Raw genomic sequence first — 17,174 nt, 5'->3', positions numbered from 1 at the left:
TGACCGCGGTGGGAATCGAACCCGCGACCTTCGCATTTTTAGAACGATGCTCTACCGTCTGAGCTACAAGGCCAAGTTGGGAACGACTGTGATTTTGCTTGAGTTGTTATTGACAATGCGGAGTTTCGTCCTTTTCGGAGTTTCGTTATGCAGTTACTTCTGCAAATGTTGATATATATATTTGTGCTTTTTTTGCTCTTAATTGAGCCATGTTTCATATATATATATATATATATATATATATATATATATATATATATATATATATATATTATATATATATATATATATTATTATATATTATATATATATATATATATATATATATATATATATATATCTTTCATATATATATATATATATATATATATATATATATATATTATATATATTTAAAATGCCAATATTGCAGTTGAAACTGAATTACATTGGTTTACATGAATATAGTTAATGGTCTAAAAATACTAATTATTTACAAGTCATAGCTATTTACACATAAAACCTATTTAAAACTATAGAGTTATAGGCCCTGCTACCGGCCATTATAAAACTATTGGCAAACCTACTTGTCCTATGTTTTTGGATTGAAAGGCAATTATCATTACGCAGAGATGTAACCTGTTCTGTGTCTCGGTGGAACAAGGGAATGGAGTTTATGGGTTGTTTCGTGACACATTTGAACAAAAAGTTTGTCACATATGGTCTTTCTCCGTAGAGACAGCAACACCACCCCAGCGCGTACTAACGCATCTTCGTAGTTGAGGTCTGGGAAGATTATACGAAGGGCTCTGCGTTGAATACTTTCTATCTCGTCGCCCAAATATTGCGTTAAGCTGTAATGCCATACCTCGCACGAAAATTCTAGGATTGGACGAATGCACGTAGTATAAACTCGAACTAACTTGTCCGTTGGTATAGAGGATCTCTTAAGTAATCGTAAAGCATACAATCGCTTCGAAGCTTTCTTGCAGATATAATTGACGTGCTCAATCCATTTAAGATCGTTGGAGATCATGACGCCGAGTAATTTGGCATGCGAAACCACATCAATCTCCTGATCGCCGATGATGATCGGTGGAATAGTCTCAGTATCAAGAGAGAACCCTACACGAATTTCTTTAGTTTTCTTAGGATTCAATTTCATATTATTCTCAGAGGCCCATTTGGTAGATTCCGTAATTTGAGACGGTAAAACGGAATCAAGGTCTTGACTCTTTGAGACGATCTCCCATATAGTTGTGTCGTCAACGAATTTAACCGTATCGTCAGAAACATTCAAGTCGTTCACCATGATGAGGAAGAGGAGGGGGCCCAGTTTTGTTCCTTGGGGAACTCCTCCATTGATAGTCCTCCAGTTCGAAAAGTTAGAGCCAATTCTTGTTCTCTGGCTTCTGTCAGTAAGAAAATTGGCGATCCAATTGATTAAAATAGGGTGAATGTCCATGTTGACGAGTTTCTGCATCAGAATGTTAAAATCGATTCGGTCAAATGCTTTGGAAAAATCTAGCATGCATATCCGTAGGCAGGCTCCAGGTGTATCCATCGCTTCGTACCATTTATGGAGTAGATGTATTAGCGCCATGATGGTATTAGATCCTTTAATTGAACCAAATTGGAGTTTATCAATTTGGTCGTGAATAGACTGCAGGAGCCAGTTGTATGGGAACGACTCCAAGATCTTGCTTACTATGGGCGTGAGTGATATAGGTCGGAAGTCAGAGTCGACATCCAAGCCAGGAGAGGACTTTGCCGCAGGGATAACATTTGCTGATTTCCACAGGGATGGGATATAACCGTCATGGATGGATGAATTGAATATGGCTGCTAATGGGCGACATAATGATGAAGAATTTTCGCGGAGGAACCAAGACGTAATTTCGTCGGGGCCTGCAGCTGAAAAGAGTTTGACGGATTGCAGTGCCTTCTCGGTGTCGTTAACTGAGATGTAAAATTCGGGAGGAACATCGCTGACTTCGAGAGGAGTCCAAGCAAGCGGTGGCAGAGAATTTCCAACAGCAACAAACTTGTCATTAAACAGGTTGGCCAGAGCCAAACCGGAATAGGGCTGGCCGTTGTACACAAGTGTTGAAACGTTTTTAGATGGAGCAAGGCCAGCAATATTTTTAACAGCGGACCACCATTTCCGTGGATTCGACTGGGTAGTATTAGCGACATTATTGGAATAGTACTTTGACCGAGCACGCCTACACAAAGTATTGATTTTGTTCCTATAAAATCGAAACATTGGCTTATTTCCGCTTGGCGTTTCGATATTAATCTTTTTATTTCCGAGGTAATCCAGGGCTTATCGCTACTGTCAGATTTAACGCGTTTCAGCGGAAGAAATTTCCTAACAATACCATCGACAATAGAAGAGAAGTATCGGAACTGTTCGTCACAAGAGCTCAGGTGATACATTGGAGACCAATTAAGGTTTGATAGGGCTTCGGTAATTAACCTCCGATTAGAAGGGCGTGCATCTCTAATCGTTCGGAAGGACCGCGAGTTCCTGCTGTGAATCAGTGGATTAAGTAAAACCGAGCTATGGTCTGAAAATCCGAGGGGGGCGACAACTTCAGGAACATCGTAAAATTTCGCAATGTTCGTGAATATTTTATCCAGAATGTTAAAACCTCTGGTGGGCTTCTTCACGATCTGTTTTAGGGAAAACGAATTGCAGAGTTGGCGATGTTTAAATTGATTGAAGTCGCCAGTTAAAATAATAGCTGCTCCTGGGTTGGCTGTTTGGGCACGGTCGAGGGACTCGGTAAGGTAAGACAGCATGGGCCTATTTTCGCCATTTGGTGGATGGTAAATGGCTCCCAATATGATTGAGTTAATGCCACGTGGTGGGCGTCTTGGTTTAATCAAAAGCCACAAAGCTTCGAAATCAGGGTTTGAGAGTTCCTTCAACTGTACGACAGGTAGGCAATTTTTAACGTAAGCGCACACGCCTCCGCCCCTTCTACCATCATCCCGATCGCGCCTAAATGTCGAGAACCCACTTAAATTTATCACTGAGCTATCGACGTTAGGAGTGAGCCACGTTTCGGTAATCACTACAATGTCAACAAGGAGATTGGAGACGGTACCCGAGAGTTCATCAATCTTGTTCACAAGCGACCTCGAGTTAGAAAGCAACAGGGAAGGTAGAGATTTTCAACGCACGTCGTTCATAGGTATATTGATTAGGTTGCATGGATCGACGTGCACTGTTATCTTTATTATTTACTCGCCTTTGATTAACGATATTTGCGTGTAGAACATGACTCTCGTCTATGCGATAATTTCGCCCGGTATCAAGGTTATTACGGTTATCGCATTTATTTCTGTAAGTAATTCTAGTTGGTATTCTCATCTCTGCTGGCTGATATTGTTCCATGTTACTCGATGAACATAGTGAAGGTATTCCTTCCATGACTTCATTTGTTCTACGGGATCTATTCGAAAACTTGAATTGGGCTTTACCTAGGGCTTTATAGACGTTGGCAGCTGCCTGGACTGTCTGGTCCAGGGCGGTCTCGGACGGTGGTTTCTCCTTGGGCGGTGGTTTCTCCTGGACGCTTTTAATAAAAAATTTTGATCTCGGTTTCTGACTAGATGTAGATCTGTTATGGGAGGATGATTTGGGTCTTGACTTGCAGATGCAGACGGCTTCTGTGTACGCAACCGATTTTTTTTAGAGTTGCTTATATTCTTGCATCTGTACATCAAAGGAAGGCCCAGGCGTTTTTATTTCGCTTAAAGGGCTCGTGGTGGGCAACGATGCACTTCTTTTAGTTAGGGGATTTGTTTGTCGGTTTAATCGATCCATTCGACTTGTCGATGACGGGCATGTTAATACTGCCTGTGAATTTGCGTAGTCGTTCACGTCTTCGAGTACAATTTCGCATGAGTCGGCCACAGTTTGATTAATCGGTTGACCGATTCCTATTGATGATAAAGGAAGGACTGTTGCTGCCGGCGAATTTGCATGGGGAGTCACGGCTTTATCTACACTTTCGTTTAGGTTAACCGCAGGTTTACGCTTAGCCAGCTCGATTGTTAGAACCTCCAGGGTGTCAGAAAGTAGACTGTTCTCATCCCTTAAACGCGTTGTTAATTCTGCTTCGTTTCTATTCGCAGTATTCGAGATAAACATGTCCTTTGTCAAGCTATTAACTGCAGTAATTATCGAGTCGAAACCACTTTGCATTTTGTTTATGTCCGCTTTAACTAAGTTCAGAGTTCTTTCCTGATTCGATTCAGCAATGGTCATATCATGTTTAATTTCTTCTAGATCAGCCGATAGATTGCTGCAGATACACGGAGAAGAACTACGTGTTTCTCTCCTAATATTCGAATGATTAGCGGCCATAGCTCCATCTGTAGCAAGGCTTTCAGAATACAAGGCTTGAAACAGCTTTCATTGGATAGGTTCTGCGTTCACTCCTTGGATCTGCAAAAGTTTCTTTTTACTCCACCAGAGAATAGTTGGATATTCTCCACAATATAAAACTTTCTTCTCGCCACCAGGGGAGAACCACTCGCCTTCGAGCTGAAGATAATCAGCGGCCAAAAGTTTCACAGACGCAAAATCGCCAATCCAAGCAAGCTTGAGATTATTTTGTAGATCAGAGATTTCATATGCACTTCCATGATTTAGCTTAGATGATGGGTTATTACAATTTGTGGTCATAGGGGATGTATTTGAATCAATATAGTCGGAGCCCATATATATATATATTTATATATATATATATATATATATTTATATATATATATATATATATATATATATATATATATATATATATATATATATATATATATATATATTTATCACATACTTGTGCCTTTATCAGGGCGATAACAGGGTGACATAAAAACGATATCGTCACTGATATCGCTTTTTGTCACTGATATCGCTTTTTGTCCCGCTGCATTTGCCGCTGTCAAAACAAAGATTGCTGACTCGAGCAGTTAATTCGAGGTTTGTTTCAGCCGATGTCGATTGCTTTATAGAAGAAAAAGAAGTATGTGATAAACAGGTTATCACAATCGGGACGAGGTGATATCAGTTTTATCGCTTTCAGTACGATATCATAAATGTCCCTCGTTCGCTGCGCTCACTCGTGACATTTATGATATCGTCCCTCAAGCGATAAAACTGATATCACATCCCTCCTCATATGATAACCTATATATATATATTATATATTATATATATATATTATATATATATATTATATATATTATATATATATATATATATATATATATTATACACCCATTTGCAAAAACGTTAGCTGCAGATAGATAAATAGATAGATACTCGAAATCTAATTAGAATTGCATATGTTGTGTAATATGATTGAAATCCCATGCAAATGACTTCGAGTATCTATCTATCTATCTATCTGCAGACAACGTTTTTGCAAATGGGTGTATATATATATATATACACACCAGTATATATATATACAGTATATACACCAGTTTCTATATATATATATATATATATATATATATATATATATATATATATATATATATATTTATTTTTTTTTTATTGAGCTTTTGACTTATTACTTATCAATTCATGCAGCAAGATCTTAACACAGTCCTCCATTTCACCTTTTTTTTCACCTGGTCCTGCTTCTACATAATTATGTTAACATGATGTCAAGTACAAGCAAGTTAGGCTTGACTACATTTATTTTTTTTACTTAAATAGAATTGTTCACCCAGACTAAAGGTTGGATAGACAAATGTTATGCAGATGGATTGTTCTCTGTCTGGCTAGGAAGAACTCCTGTTGTTGTCCTTTTTAAACCAGAATATGTTGAGGTATTACTTGATCTTGTATATCTACGTGTAAATGAATAAAATTTGTTTCCGGTGAAATTTGACTAACTATTTGGCCGTCTAAAATTTCATCTGTAACTTTTTTTCTGTAACATACTAAAAATTATGCATAGTGTAAATGGTTAAATCAATCGGTAGGCAAGAGCATTTCACCGGCATCGCAAAAGTGTAGGTTCGATTCCTCCCGGAGGACCTATAATCGAATCATTTTTCCATCAACTGCTCCTGCATTGAATTTGAAGTGTATATAATTCCACTCGAAATTAAGACCCTTTGAACCTCTATAGTGTAAATGGGGCGATAATGACTAAATTAATTATCACTACATCGAGTCTTACATATATTTTTATTATTTTTCTATTTCAATTATGTTTCTACTAGATATTATTAGCAAGTCAGAAAAACATCACTAAAACACCACTTTACATTTTTCTCCATTCATGGCTTGGAACAGGTATACGATCTTCTTAGTAATTATAAGCAAAACATTGTGAGATGGATAGATATTGGGAGGGTGCAAGGAGGTTCACATTGCCTTAAAAATTTTACACTCTCCTAGGAGAATGCACTAGCTTCCTCCTAAAGAAAGCAAATTGTCAAAGATCAGGAATTAGGGGCATGGTGACTATCAATATTTGTGATGCAATTGACCGTAACGAAAAAGATGGCGGCATGTACATTTTACCAGAATACATTGCGGGCATTTAGAATGATTGATTGAAAAAAGATGGCAAAAAAAACACCTAATGACGTGAAATTTTAACACAGCGAAGAAAATAACTTCCTGTTTTATGCCTGTCCTTTAAAATATGTCAGGTTGCTTTTTTAAACGATTTCCGACCGAAATGCATTCTGGTAAAATGTACATCTGCTATCTTTTTTTTATGGTCAATTAACGTACTTCCGCCCAGTACGTGCACAATCTTTATATTCAGCAAAAAAGTGCTACATTCTTTTTCAATAGCATATTAATACAAGAAAAAGACAAAACCCAATGATCGAAAGGCTTGAAACTTGTATAACATAAATTATTAAACTAGTGAAATCGAAATATTTCTGCTCGTTTGTTCATAAAACGGATAATTTTGTTTTCTGTTTTGGTTTTATCCTTCGTTTATAAAACTAAACGGCTCTAAACCACTTTTTGAACAACCGTTCGTGAAATTCCATATTCTTTTTGTTTCCAGGTCTTTTAACCAGGTTAGTTGTATTAATTTATTCACGCGCGTGATGGTGTTGTATTATATTTTCGCAAAATTGTTTCTTAATATTGTTTTACAATGCAGCTACCAGTTGTTAGTTTAGCGTTTGTGGATTGTGATTGGTCATACAATTCATGAGAGCGAGGCTCTCAGACATAGTGACGTCACTGGAGAAAATGTAAATTTTAAACTTTCATCCTTTCCCTGCAATTTTACGATGCAGCCCCTTTTTTTTAGCCGTCAGTTAAAAGTAAGCGGTTGAGATATCCATTCACTTTCTTTTACAGCACCGGTAACAAATGGAAATCTCGTCGAAGGCTTCTCACTCCAACATTTCATTTCAAAATTCTGAATGACTTCGTTTCTATTCACCAAAAACAATCTGGTATCATGGTTGAATTACTTCAGGTATTCAGCATGTGAATCACAGTTGAATACATCTATACTTGTAATTCAGTATAAGCATCGGTTGAATACTTCCCACAGTCCTTTGCGCGCTTGCTCAAGCAAATCGCTTTCAATGAAATAGCTACGTAATACGGCTTTCAACCAAAATCGCAGCTGATTGGTGAATACTTAGCAAAAGGGTAGCAACGGAACCAGTAATGAAAATTGAGCATTATTTATGTGTAAAAAGTCGCTTTTGAGCATTCCTTGGATGTTTTCTACTTGTTAGCGGATATTTTGTTAATGCCATGCAGAACAAAGTGTTATATTTCCGATATTTTTTGCAGAAAAAATGGTGAGATTAAAATTATTTAAATTATATAAGCGGTATCCTTTTTTCGTCCTTGATTAAGGTATAAGTGCGTAAATAAAACAATTTATTGTTGACCAAAATTAAAGATCACAAAGAACGTTGCAAAATGACCCAAATGTTACTAATAAACATGTATAAATTATACTGAATTTTCATCGCCGGTTATGTTGCTACCCTGTTTCTAGGATTGACCAATCAGCTACGATTTTGATTGAAGGCCGTATATGCTTGCGTGCCAACAACTAAAAGCTTTATCTTCATTTGAGATTATTCAATTTTTTGATCCAGTGAATAGACGTCATTTTCAAGCAAATTGAAGCAAATTACGATTTCAAAATGCAAATAAGTGACTACGTTTCAAGGAATTCAACAGTTACTACGTTACTTGGTAACGTTCCACTTTGAAAATTAACCTTTTTGCCATGCGCAGTGCAATTTGAGTTATTTATCATACTTAAGCGACAGTCGTATTTCTCTAGCAGCATATCAATAGTTTTCCCCGCTCCCACTATCAATGGTCCTGTTTTATTTATTACTTTTATAGTGTCCATATATGCATCACAAAATGACCGTACTAAAAATGTCTGTGATCGAAATTTGTTTTGTTTTCTCTCACTTAGTCATTGGTGTCCAAATAGTCATGTCTTTAAAAGAAGGCAGAATTCTGTTTGCCCGTTCGTAATTTCCTGTTTGTTGATTGAATCTCACTGATTTTACTGCTTCTCGTCTATCTTTTAACCTCTTAATCTGTTCTATCATGTATTGTCTCATGTATATGGTCATTATTTTTTATTTATTGAAGGCAAAAGCTGATAAGGGTGAATTTGATATAGCTCCTTACATCACGCTCTGTGTCTTGGATATCATATGTGGTAATCTTTTTTATCTTAGCTGTATAAATCGCAATAATAAAGAATTAGAGATTCTGGGCAACTGTTTTCCACAGTTTTGGCCATTCACCTAGTGCTGGGAAGAACATTAAGGTTAATTCTTAGGACTGCATAACTACGGCGTCTAGCTAGGACACTTGCATGGTGACTGTCGAAACAAATATTTCATAATTCAAACTGTGCATTCCTGGGACATCTGCTAATTTCAATATATTCCATGGTAACATTGTATTGTCCACTCCAACGCTACACATGTGGAAGGATTTGTTACACTACATGCAATAGACTCTATGCATAATGACGTAACAAACCGTGACGCATGTAGGGAATTCTGGTCTTTTTGGTCTGGGCTTAAAAATTTCCCGCTGTGACTATACTTCGCCCAAAGATCCTTGCATGCCTCACAGCTGTTACATGATTATACATAAGCGGTCCATTTTAAGTCCATTTTCAGTGCCGTATATACTGGTGATATCAGCATTTTAATCGTGCCAATTTTGACAACTTATCCATGATAGTGTGTTCAAGTCAGTCACAAAAATATATTCTTCCTACTGTAGTAAATGAATTTTGTGCAGAAATTATTTTTGTACGTAACAAGTATAGACGTGCATCCTGAGCTTCAAAAATCAGAAAAATTAGTCATGCGCTCGTGATTTGTATGTTTTCTAATTTTTAATCATCGGTAAATCCCATAATTAAACTCGACGATCTTAACTTTTCACTCCTCAAATTGTAGAAACGTCAATGGGTATCGACATCAAAGCTCAATATGGCAGTAATCCAGAATATACAAAAGCCGTGTTCAGGTAAGGTACTGTTTTTTTTTCTTATTGAATTACGTATGTAGTGTATGATCTCATCTAAACCGAAAACCAGTAAGAATCTCTCTATATATGTAAACTCTAAAACCATCAAACGCAAACAGTAATCCCAATAATTTATATGATATAAGATGGGCTTACGTGTGAGCACAATTGAGGCGAGAAAACAGTCCAAACGCACGCAGAATAGGTAGATAAAACACTGGAAACCACAATAATATAACAATGGAGTTGACGTTCGCGGGCATAAATGTCTTTTTTTCCCGACACTAAATTCATTTAGGGAAAATTTTTTTTCTCTTCAGCACGTGTGAACTTATTCAAGAACGTCAAAAGTCACCATGGCTTTGGCCCGATTTTATATATAATATAACGTCATCTGGAAGAAGCCATCAAAAAGCCTTGAATGTTCTCCATGGTTTCACAAACCAGGTATTTATAGAGTAAATTCACTTTTATCAGTTTTGCATGCGATTGATTGACGTGTCCTAAAAATAGTACAACAAATCATCATCCTTCCCTTCAGTTTTATATGTTTGTGTCAATTACATTAGTTCATCCTTTTTCGTTATACCTTAGTAATTATTATCCATTTACTATGAGTGATTTTCTTATTTTTTAGCAGTGGCAAAAATTACCACTACGATAGTTATATACATTAAATTATGCCTTGTAATAATCAGCTTACGAACTGCGACATTTAATTGTCTGTACAGTAAATTATAGCAAACCTCTGCATTGACCTCGCTATAGCTTGGTCAATACACCATGAACACGGTTTGATATTTCCCCATTGACCTCCTACTAAGTTAGCAATTTCTGTAGGTAGTCTGTATGTTCGTTCCAATGTTATTTGTCAAGGATTGTAGCTATCAATTTAGAATCTAGAGAAACTTGTTCGCGCTTTAGGAACACACCGTAGCGTAGCCAGCCTGACGATTGGTCCCCTTATGCTAATATTTTGGTGTTCATTTACTGTGAAAACAATGAATTTCAAAAGAAATGAATAATTATAATAACACAAAATTTACATATAGCGACCGGAACAACTGAATCGTCGATTGGGCACTACGCCACTGGGGACACAATGAACATTATATTGCCGTGAACTACAGGGTGTAGAAAAAACGAAAACTATTGAAATCACCCATAACAATGCAATTGTTAGAGTTTTAATGCCTAAGCACTCTGTTGGGACTCACAGGTGTACATAAAAGTTTGCCATGCATACGCATTTTTATGCATGTATATGATGCGGTAAAATTTGTTTGTACACAAAAATAATATTTATTATTAATAACAATATTTACAATTTACAAAATATGGATAACAACATTTAAATCTCAATGAGGTGCATCTCAAGGACCATGACTTTCGCAATGTCCCCTTTCTCTAGCCACACAAAGTATTTAGCATTTTATAAGTTGCATTAAATCCTCACGGGCTGAAATTCGTGAGCACAGCATTCAAATTTTAACAATGAGTGATTTCAATAGTTTTCGTTTTTTTCAGACACCCTGTATGCTGTTTATGCATGAATTATTGTACGGAAACGATTTTTTTTTATCAAAGTTTTCTCTTTAAGGTGATTAACGACCGTATCGAGCAACGAAAATTATGGAAAACAGAGAATTTCGATGGTCCTGACGATAGGGCGATATATTCGTCTAGTAATCGTCGTATTCGGGCATTTTTGGATCTTTTATTAGAGGAATATGATCAGGGAAATATAACGAAGGAGGGCGTCAGAGAAGAAGTTGATACATTCATGTTTGAGGTACTTTGATCTGATTCATTCTTTTACAAATCTGAGCCTTTTCTCCATTCAGATTAGCTTTAATATCAACGATATCAGTCTAACCTCTGTTTGGGATCTTTTTTTTTCCTAAAGCGAAGCTTTTCTTAAAGAACTTGAGATAGCGACGCACTAAGTGAACAGTCTTTCCTTGCAGGGTCATGACACAACAGCAGTTTCATTACAATGGATCATTCATCTTCTTAGTATTAATCCTGATGTTCAATCACTCTTGCAACGAGAAGTAGATAATTGGTATGGTAAGTTTCACTATTTCTTTTTTCTGGGCGTTTCTGATAAAATTTTGTTACAAGGTTCGCCTAAGAATATCCAGAGTCAACCTTGTACCCAGTGTTTTATTACCTACGCTCCCTGGGTACGAGGTTGATCCACAGTATGAAACAAATGAAAAACCGTCGCCAGCAATGTCAACACTGAATTCGTTCATATAAAGTACCCTTCATTGGCGGATCTATGGGTGTGCAGAATAAATTACACAGCTAAATTTTAAATTCAAATCACCTTAGTAAAAACGCTATTGGTTATAGATTTGAAAAAAATATTCTACATGAAAATCTACCAAAGCGATTCCGGTTTTATGTTGTAGTAATTTATTCTGCACACCACTAGGTCCGCCACTTTGAAGTTGTACCACAGCAGTCTCATTTAGTAGCTACGGTAAGGCGCAAAAATTTTACCACCTAAGATTGACTTGAACAAATCTGCACGAAATTGGTTGTGCCAATATTACTTTTCCCTATTTTGTATAAAAAAATGTTGGCAGCAGTGTCAACACTGAATTCGTTTATATAAAATACCTTTTTGAAGTTCTATCACAATTAATCTCAATTTAGTAGCTACGGTATGGCGCAAAAATTTTTGTATTCAAGATTGACCTGAACGAATCTACACTCTCGTACACTATGAAAAGAAGAAATGCGCATGCAACAAAATGTTCAGGAAAATAGCTGGGGTGAACACATCTTAAGTAATATTTTGATGAAGCAATCGATAATGGTATTTTGTAGAATCTTTACCGCCTGATGGAAAAATTAAACCTGAACAACTTAAGGACTTAAGTTATCTGGAATGTGTCGTGAAGGTGAGATATAATTATACTAATAATGAATGTTTTCGTGAGGTGAAAGATTGAATAGCAAAGCCGACTTGAATGGAAAATTCCATCTTTTACCGAAATGAAAATGTACTTTCTTCTGCAGAAATAAATAAATCTATTATTATTAAAATATTTAGTAAGGGAACATTTTTTATTAATTTTATAAATGATAATCGCATTGTCCATACTATTTGGATTCATGATCAAAATTAATGCGCGCGAGCGTTACCTGTAGGAACTGGGTACGATCGATATTGTGAGTTATTGGAAACTTGCAATGGAATACTGACTAATATAGAGTACCGACTAATATGGAGTATATTTTAAGAGAAAAGTCAATTCAAACATTTGCATGCCAGGCTAATTTGCATTTGTTTCCCTTGTAGGAGGGATTGCGATTGTTTCCGTCTGTACCTCTCTTTGGTCGTGAATTGACGGAGGAATGTAAATTCGGTAAGATTTTTTTACAAAGCAAAGTGACATGCAGCGCTGCTGATAATTATAATAATCCGAGAATGAACTAGTTTATCTTGTGGGATGATTTCAGCTTCATTTCTAGCCATGCATAACTCTTAGTGATTGAACTGAGTAAAGTGAGAGGAAATGGTTCAAAAGTTGAGCATTTAGGAACTCCCGATTTAACTGATACTTATTCGCTATTATTCTATTGTAAACAACGAGTGAAGCAACAACTAATAATATAAAAACCTTTAAAAGTTGTTGACAGTCCCGGCATGCATATGCATGGGAAATTAAACCAAGGTTTTGTTTAGCTAGTTTTGCCAAACGAGCATGCAGGCATTCATATTTCTCGGGTCAGTTGTATAAAAGACTAGTTAATTTTTTACTGTAGTTAAGGACAGAATTGGACGATCAGAATCGTGTATTTCTGAGTTAACTAGGATTTGATTGTGTGAAATTTAGTTAAAGAGTTTAATACAACTGGCACTTTGTTTTCAAAGGTCATCGACGATCGGCGAAGGCTTCTGTCATTGATCACTATAGACTAAAAGCGCTTTGCTAAATATTTAAAATAAATTTTCTTCGTCGCATTTACCTGCAATGCATCGCCGAGTGCTTGCCGAGGACCAGGCTATGTACGATGTGCGGGTTTCGACGCTATGCATGGAGTTAACGCTCTGAAGACTGGAACAATAACTGACGGTTGTCTCATATTTGGAATATTTGGCCACTATCTTTGAAGCTATAATCTCAAACTAAATCGGGCACAAATGCCAGTTTCTTTCTATTGTTTTTGTTTGCGCGATCGTCGTTGTGGAGACAAAACAATGGAATTGACTAGTGGTCCACTACGGTGTCTATAAAATTGGCTTCCATGCAGAGGCGACCGATTTATCGTTCTCTTTCACATAGAGGGTCACTGGGCTATGGTGATTCTTTTTTCTCATGTCGCTAACGCATCATGTGTAAAATGTCTAAACAATAAGATTTTTCAGGTCATACCGTGTTCCTGAGAGGATGTAGCATTATTGTGGCTTTAATGGGTTTGCATCGTAATCCTGAAGTATGGGAGATCCAGAGACGTTCATCCTGACGATTTCTTTCAGAAAATAACGTTGGAAGACATCCTTTTGCCTATGTTCCTTTTTCTGCTGGACCAAGAAACTGCATTGGTGAGTAACAAATAATTATATGAATAGTCATATTCCGTGCATATTAACCAGTCAGATTGCGTGCTTCACTGTAGTTATTACATGATGAAATTTCTAGCTATTGCTAAGAATTCATGTTATTGTATGAAATAGATCAATCCTTGAAGCCTAGCCTTGAAACATTGATGCTTAGAAAAAAACGTTCAAAGTGTTTTGTAAACATTGAAATATATTACTGTTCTGGATAGATTCTGGATATATTTTTTGTGAAATATCTAAAGAACGTGAGAATTGAACGAACCGTTTTCTATATTATTTATCGATATATGCAAATTAAATCTTTATCATCGCTATTATTATTAGCGTAATAAAATTACTGGATGCAGATTGATCAAGAGGAGTACAATTAATTCATCAAGTATTTTATTAATTGTACTGCAGTACAATTGTCATTAATTGATGATTTTGCCCAGATAAAAAAATGGCGGAAAGTTATTTGCATATACAAACTAAACAGTCTTGATGAACTGAAAAGGCCAAAAAGGAAAACGCAAATACTGTCCAAAGTACAAAATAATGGACAAATGTCTGGCAGGACTGTATTAATTATCGTGTTTGCATTGAAAATTACGCCCGAAAGTTCGTATTAAAACGCTCCCAATGCTAACATGTTAATAATAAAAACTAGCCCCGGCAGCTCGTCCAATTTTTACAAAATTTTCAAACATCACTCGTACTATTAATCGTACTAATTAAATTCGTACTATTCTACTCACCATCGCATCATGATACCTATATTTATTCATGTGGATTTTCGTTGCAGGGCAAAGATTTGCTATGATGGAAGACAAAATAGTATTAGCATCCATCATACGTCATTTTAATATCAAGTCGACTCAGTCGTCTGATGATATTAGGAAAAGTGCAGAAATTATTCTGAAATCCACAAGTGGTATTATGGTGGAGTTGGAAACAAGAATTTTTTAAACATGTTCGATGCCGCTCTTCTAAAATTGAAATTACTGACCTCTACAGACGACCTAGACCCACTGAACTCTCACGTAACTGGATTGATAACTGGTGATGAACCTGGCTCACATTTGAATGTCCACATCAAACGATTTCTATGAATTTAGGCTGAAATACCTGACACTCAAACATTAGGTGTTATAAAACAATGTTTTCGTAATAGTATCATATTTTTGGCGAGGTTTTTTCGGCTTTTGTAAGAATTCTCTCCTTATTAAGCCTTTCCAGCTTTGAACTTGAAGAATGCTTAAAAATTAAGAAAATACCAAAATCTACGCTTTAATAACTAGGCCAGAGATTTAAGATTAAACTCATTCAAATTATTTATGCATGCAGCTGTCAAATTGTGAAAAATCTTTGGGTATTGAAGTCACACAATAGAAAATACTGACACATGTAAATGAACGATTGCTGCGGCTAAAACCAACATACATGCATGTCTTAGCATTTAGCTACGTCTGAACTAATCTGGTATAGGGTATCCCCAAATGCAGACAAGATTGGGGAAACAAAATTTTATGAACCCATGCAGTGTAAATTAGGCTTTACAACTGGTTATAGTATAGTATATAACTCTCGTGACGAAGGTCCTTAGGTTGAAACGTCGAGAAGTATTTTTTCTATTTTAGACAGTTGTTATACCACATTTGATGCTAAGTTCTCCTGTATCAGTAGTATATTCCGTATGTTCTCATCGGTGCTGCCAGCAAAAAATGCCATTGGCGCACTTTTGTTCAAAGAACTCAACAAAGTCAAAAACGGGATCTATATACAATTTTACAAACAAAACCGAACAACTTGAGATATTTCGAAATAAATATATATAAAAAAATATAAATCGAAAATTTTTGTTTTAGGTCTATACTTATATTCTTAGTTTTGAGATGGCTTATGCTTCAGAATTTGGAATTTTTCATATTCAATTTGCTGAAGTTGAGATATTTATTTCACTATTATGACTTATGTGCTTGGCCTTCGCAAGTAGATTCACAGTTTGACTCCTAAAAACCCGGTAGCGTTGAAACTAAAGTTGAAAGTTTTACACCGGCCCTATCAAACTGAAAGGTTCCTCTTTCTCATTTACCTTTTAAGGATCGACACATTAACAAATATAACCCGGCAATATATGAAAGGTCTTTTCCGCATTCAAGGCGTATAAATCAGTGCATGGAACTGATGGAAGTGCCGAGTGCAACATTTAAAATAGGCCTTAAATTGTAAACCATTATACATTGTTTCATCCGATTTTATCATTCATGTATATGCTTATTAGTATAATTTTTATATAAAGTCAATACACCTGTTATACCTGAATAAAGCAATGCATGATTTGTTTACTAACCTTTAGCGGATGGAAAATTAAACATAAGTGATTATCATTCAGCAAACAATACTATAGTTAGGAATTATATAGTATACCTTTTACGGTATTTTCAGTCCGTTCTCATTGACATCTTAGCGGAACAAAATCTGGGGTAGATAAACAACTATTTTGTACTGTAGCTGTATAGGTAAGTGTGTTTTCTTGCTTAAAGTTTATAGTTTATAACTCTAAATTCAATATTACGGCAAAATTTCTATTACCGTCGTGTGTAAATATATTTATTCGTCTCGTATGTATTATCCACTTCATTTTTTTTCTTCAATCTGCCCGGAGAAATTTACACTAGCGACTTGCGGCTATAGAGCCTGTATATATGTCTACTGATTTTCCGCCTCGTGAGTTAAGTCCGGTGTGAGAATCAAACCAATCATCAGAGGTAAAAGGGAGCTCCCTGCTCTGCGGTTGTTCAAAATTAACAGCCTTTATTTAAAAATCCGTTAAAATAAGGCCAAAAGTCACATAAACCAAAGTTTATATATTATTTCGTACATCATGTGAATGACTGAACCTATACATCTTATATGCATTTAATTTCATGCATTGGAAATAAAATAATCGTTTTGAAAGGAACACAAGGCAACGATCGAATTACATCTGTTTGCTCAAATGTTTGCTACTCTGCATTCATTATGTAATCTGGCTCAACAGGCAATTGCTAAAGCACAACAGACAATATTGTTTATTGCCACGTTTTCTTCAGAAAATCCTCACAG

The 17,174-nt window shown here is 36.1% G+C and overlaps 1 protein-coding gene and 1 non-coding gene across 2 annotated transcripts; one reads left to right on the top strand and one right to left on the bottom strand.

Annotated features, from left to right (window-relative positions):
* On the bottom strand, nt 1-73 carry Trnaf-aaa. Its single transcript has one exon. It is a non-coding gene; the product is annotated as a tRNA-Phe (tRNA).
* A 2,754-nt stretch (nt 74-2,827) lies between these two features.
* Nucleotides 2,828-12,959, top strand: LOC114537125 (cytochrome P450 4V2-like). Its single transcript, XM_028558262.1, has 12 exons — nt 2,828-2,924; nt 5,717-5,829; nt 6,229-6,301; nt 7,035-7,047; nt 7,337-7,457; nt 8,612-8,681; nt 9,439-9,508; nt 9,829-9,955; nt 11,109-11,300; nt 11,476-11,578; nt 12,347-12,420; nt 12,822-12,959. The coding sequence occupies exons 1-12, from the start codon at nt 2,828-2,830 to the stop codon at nt 12,957-12,959; spliced, it is 1,191 nt and encodes a 396-aa protein (XP_028414063.1).
* The last annotated feature ends 4,215 nt before the right edge of the window (nt 12,960-17,174 follow it).

Source organism: Dendronephthya gigantea, unplaced genomic scaffold (genome assembly GCF_004324835.1).
Source record: "Dendronephthya gigantea isolate DGI-Jeju-01 unplaced genomic scaffold, DenGig_1.0 000150F, whole genome shotgun sequence".
NCBI lineage: Eukaryota > Metazoa > Cnidaria > Anthozoa > Malacalcyonacea > Nephtheidae > Dendronephthya > Dendronephthya gigantea.
Note: the sequence above shows the minus strand (reverse complement) of the source record. Positions and strands in the feature narration are given on the sequence as shown.

Coding starts and splice junctions, on each gene's coding strand:
- LOC114537125 (XM_028558262.1), top strand. CDS start 2,828: ATGATTGAGTTAATGCCACGTGGTGGGCGTCTTGGTTTAATCAAAAGC. Junction 5,830..6,228: donor TTAAACCAGAATATGTTGAG/GTATTACTTGAT, acceptor TGTTTCTACTAG/ATATTATTAGCAAGTCAGAA. Junction 7,458..8,611: donor TCATGGTTGAATTACTTCAG/GTATTCAGCATG, acceptor TATTTATTGAAG/GCAAAAGCTGATAAGGGTGA.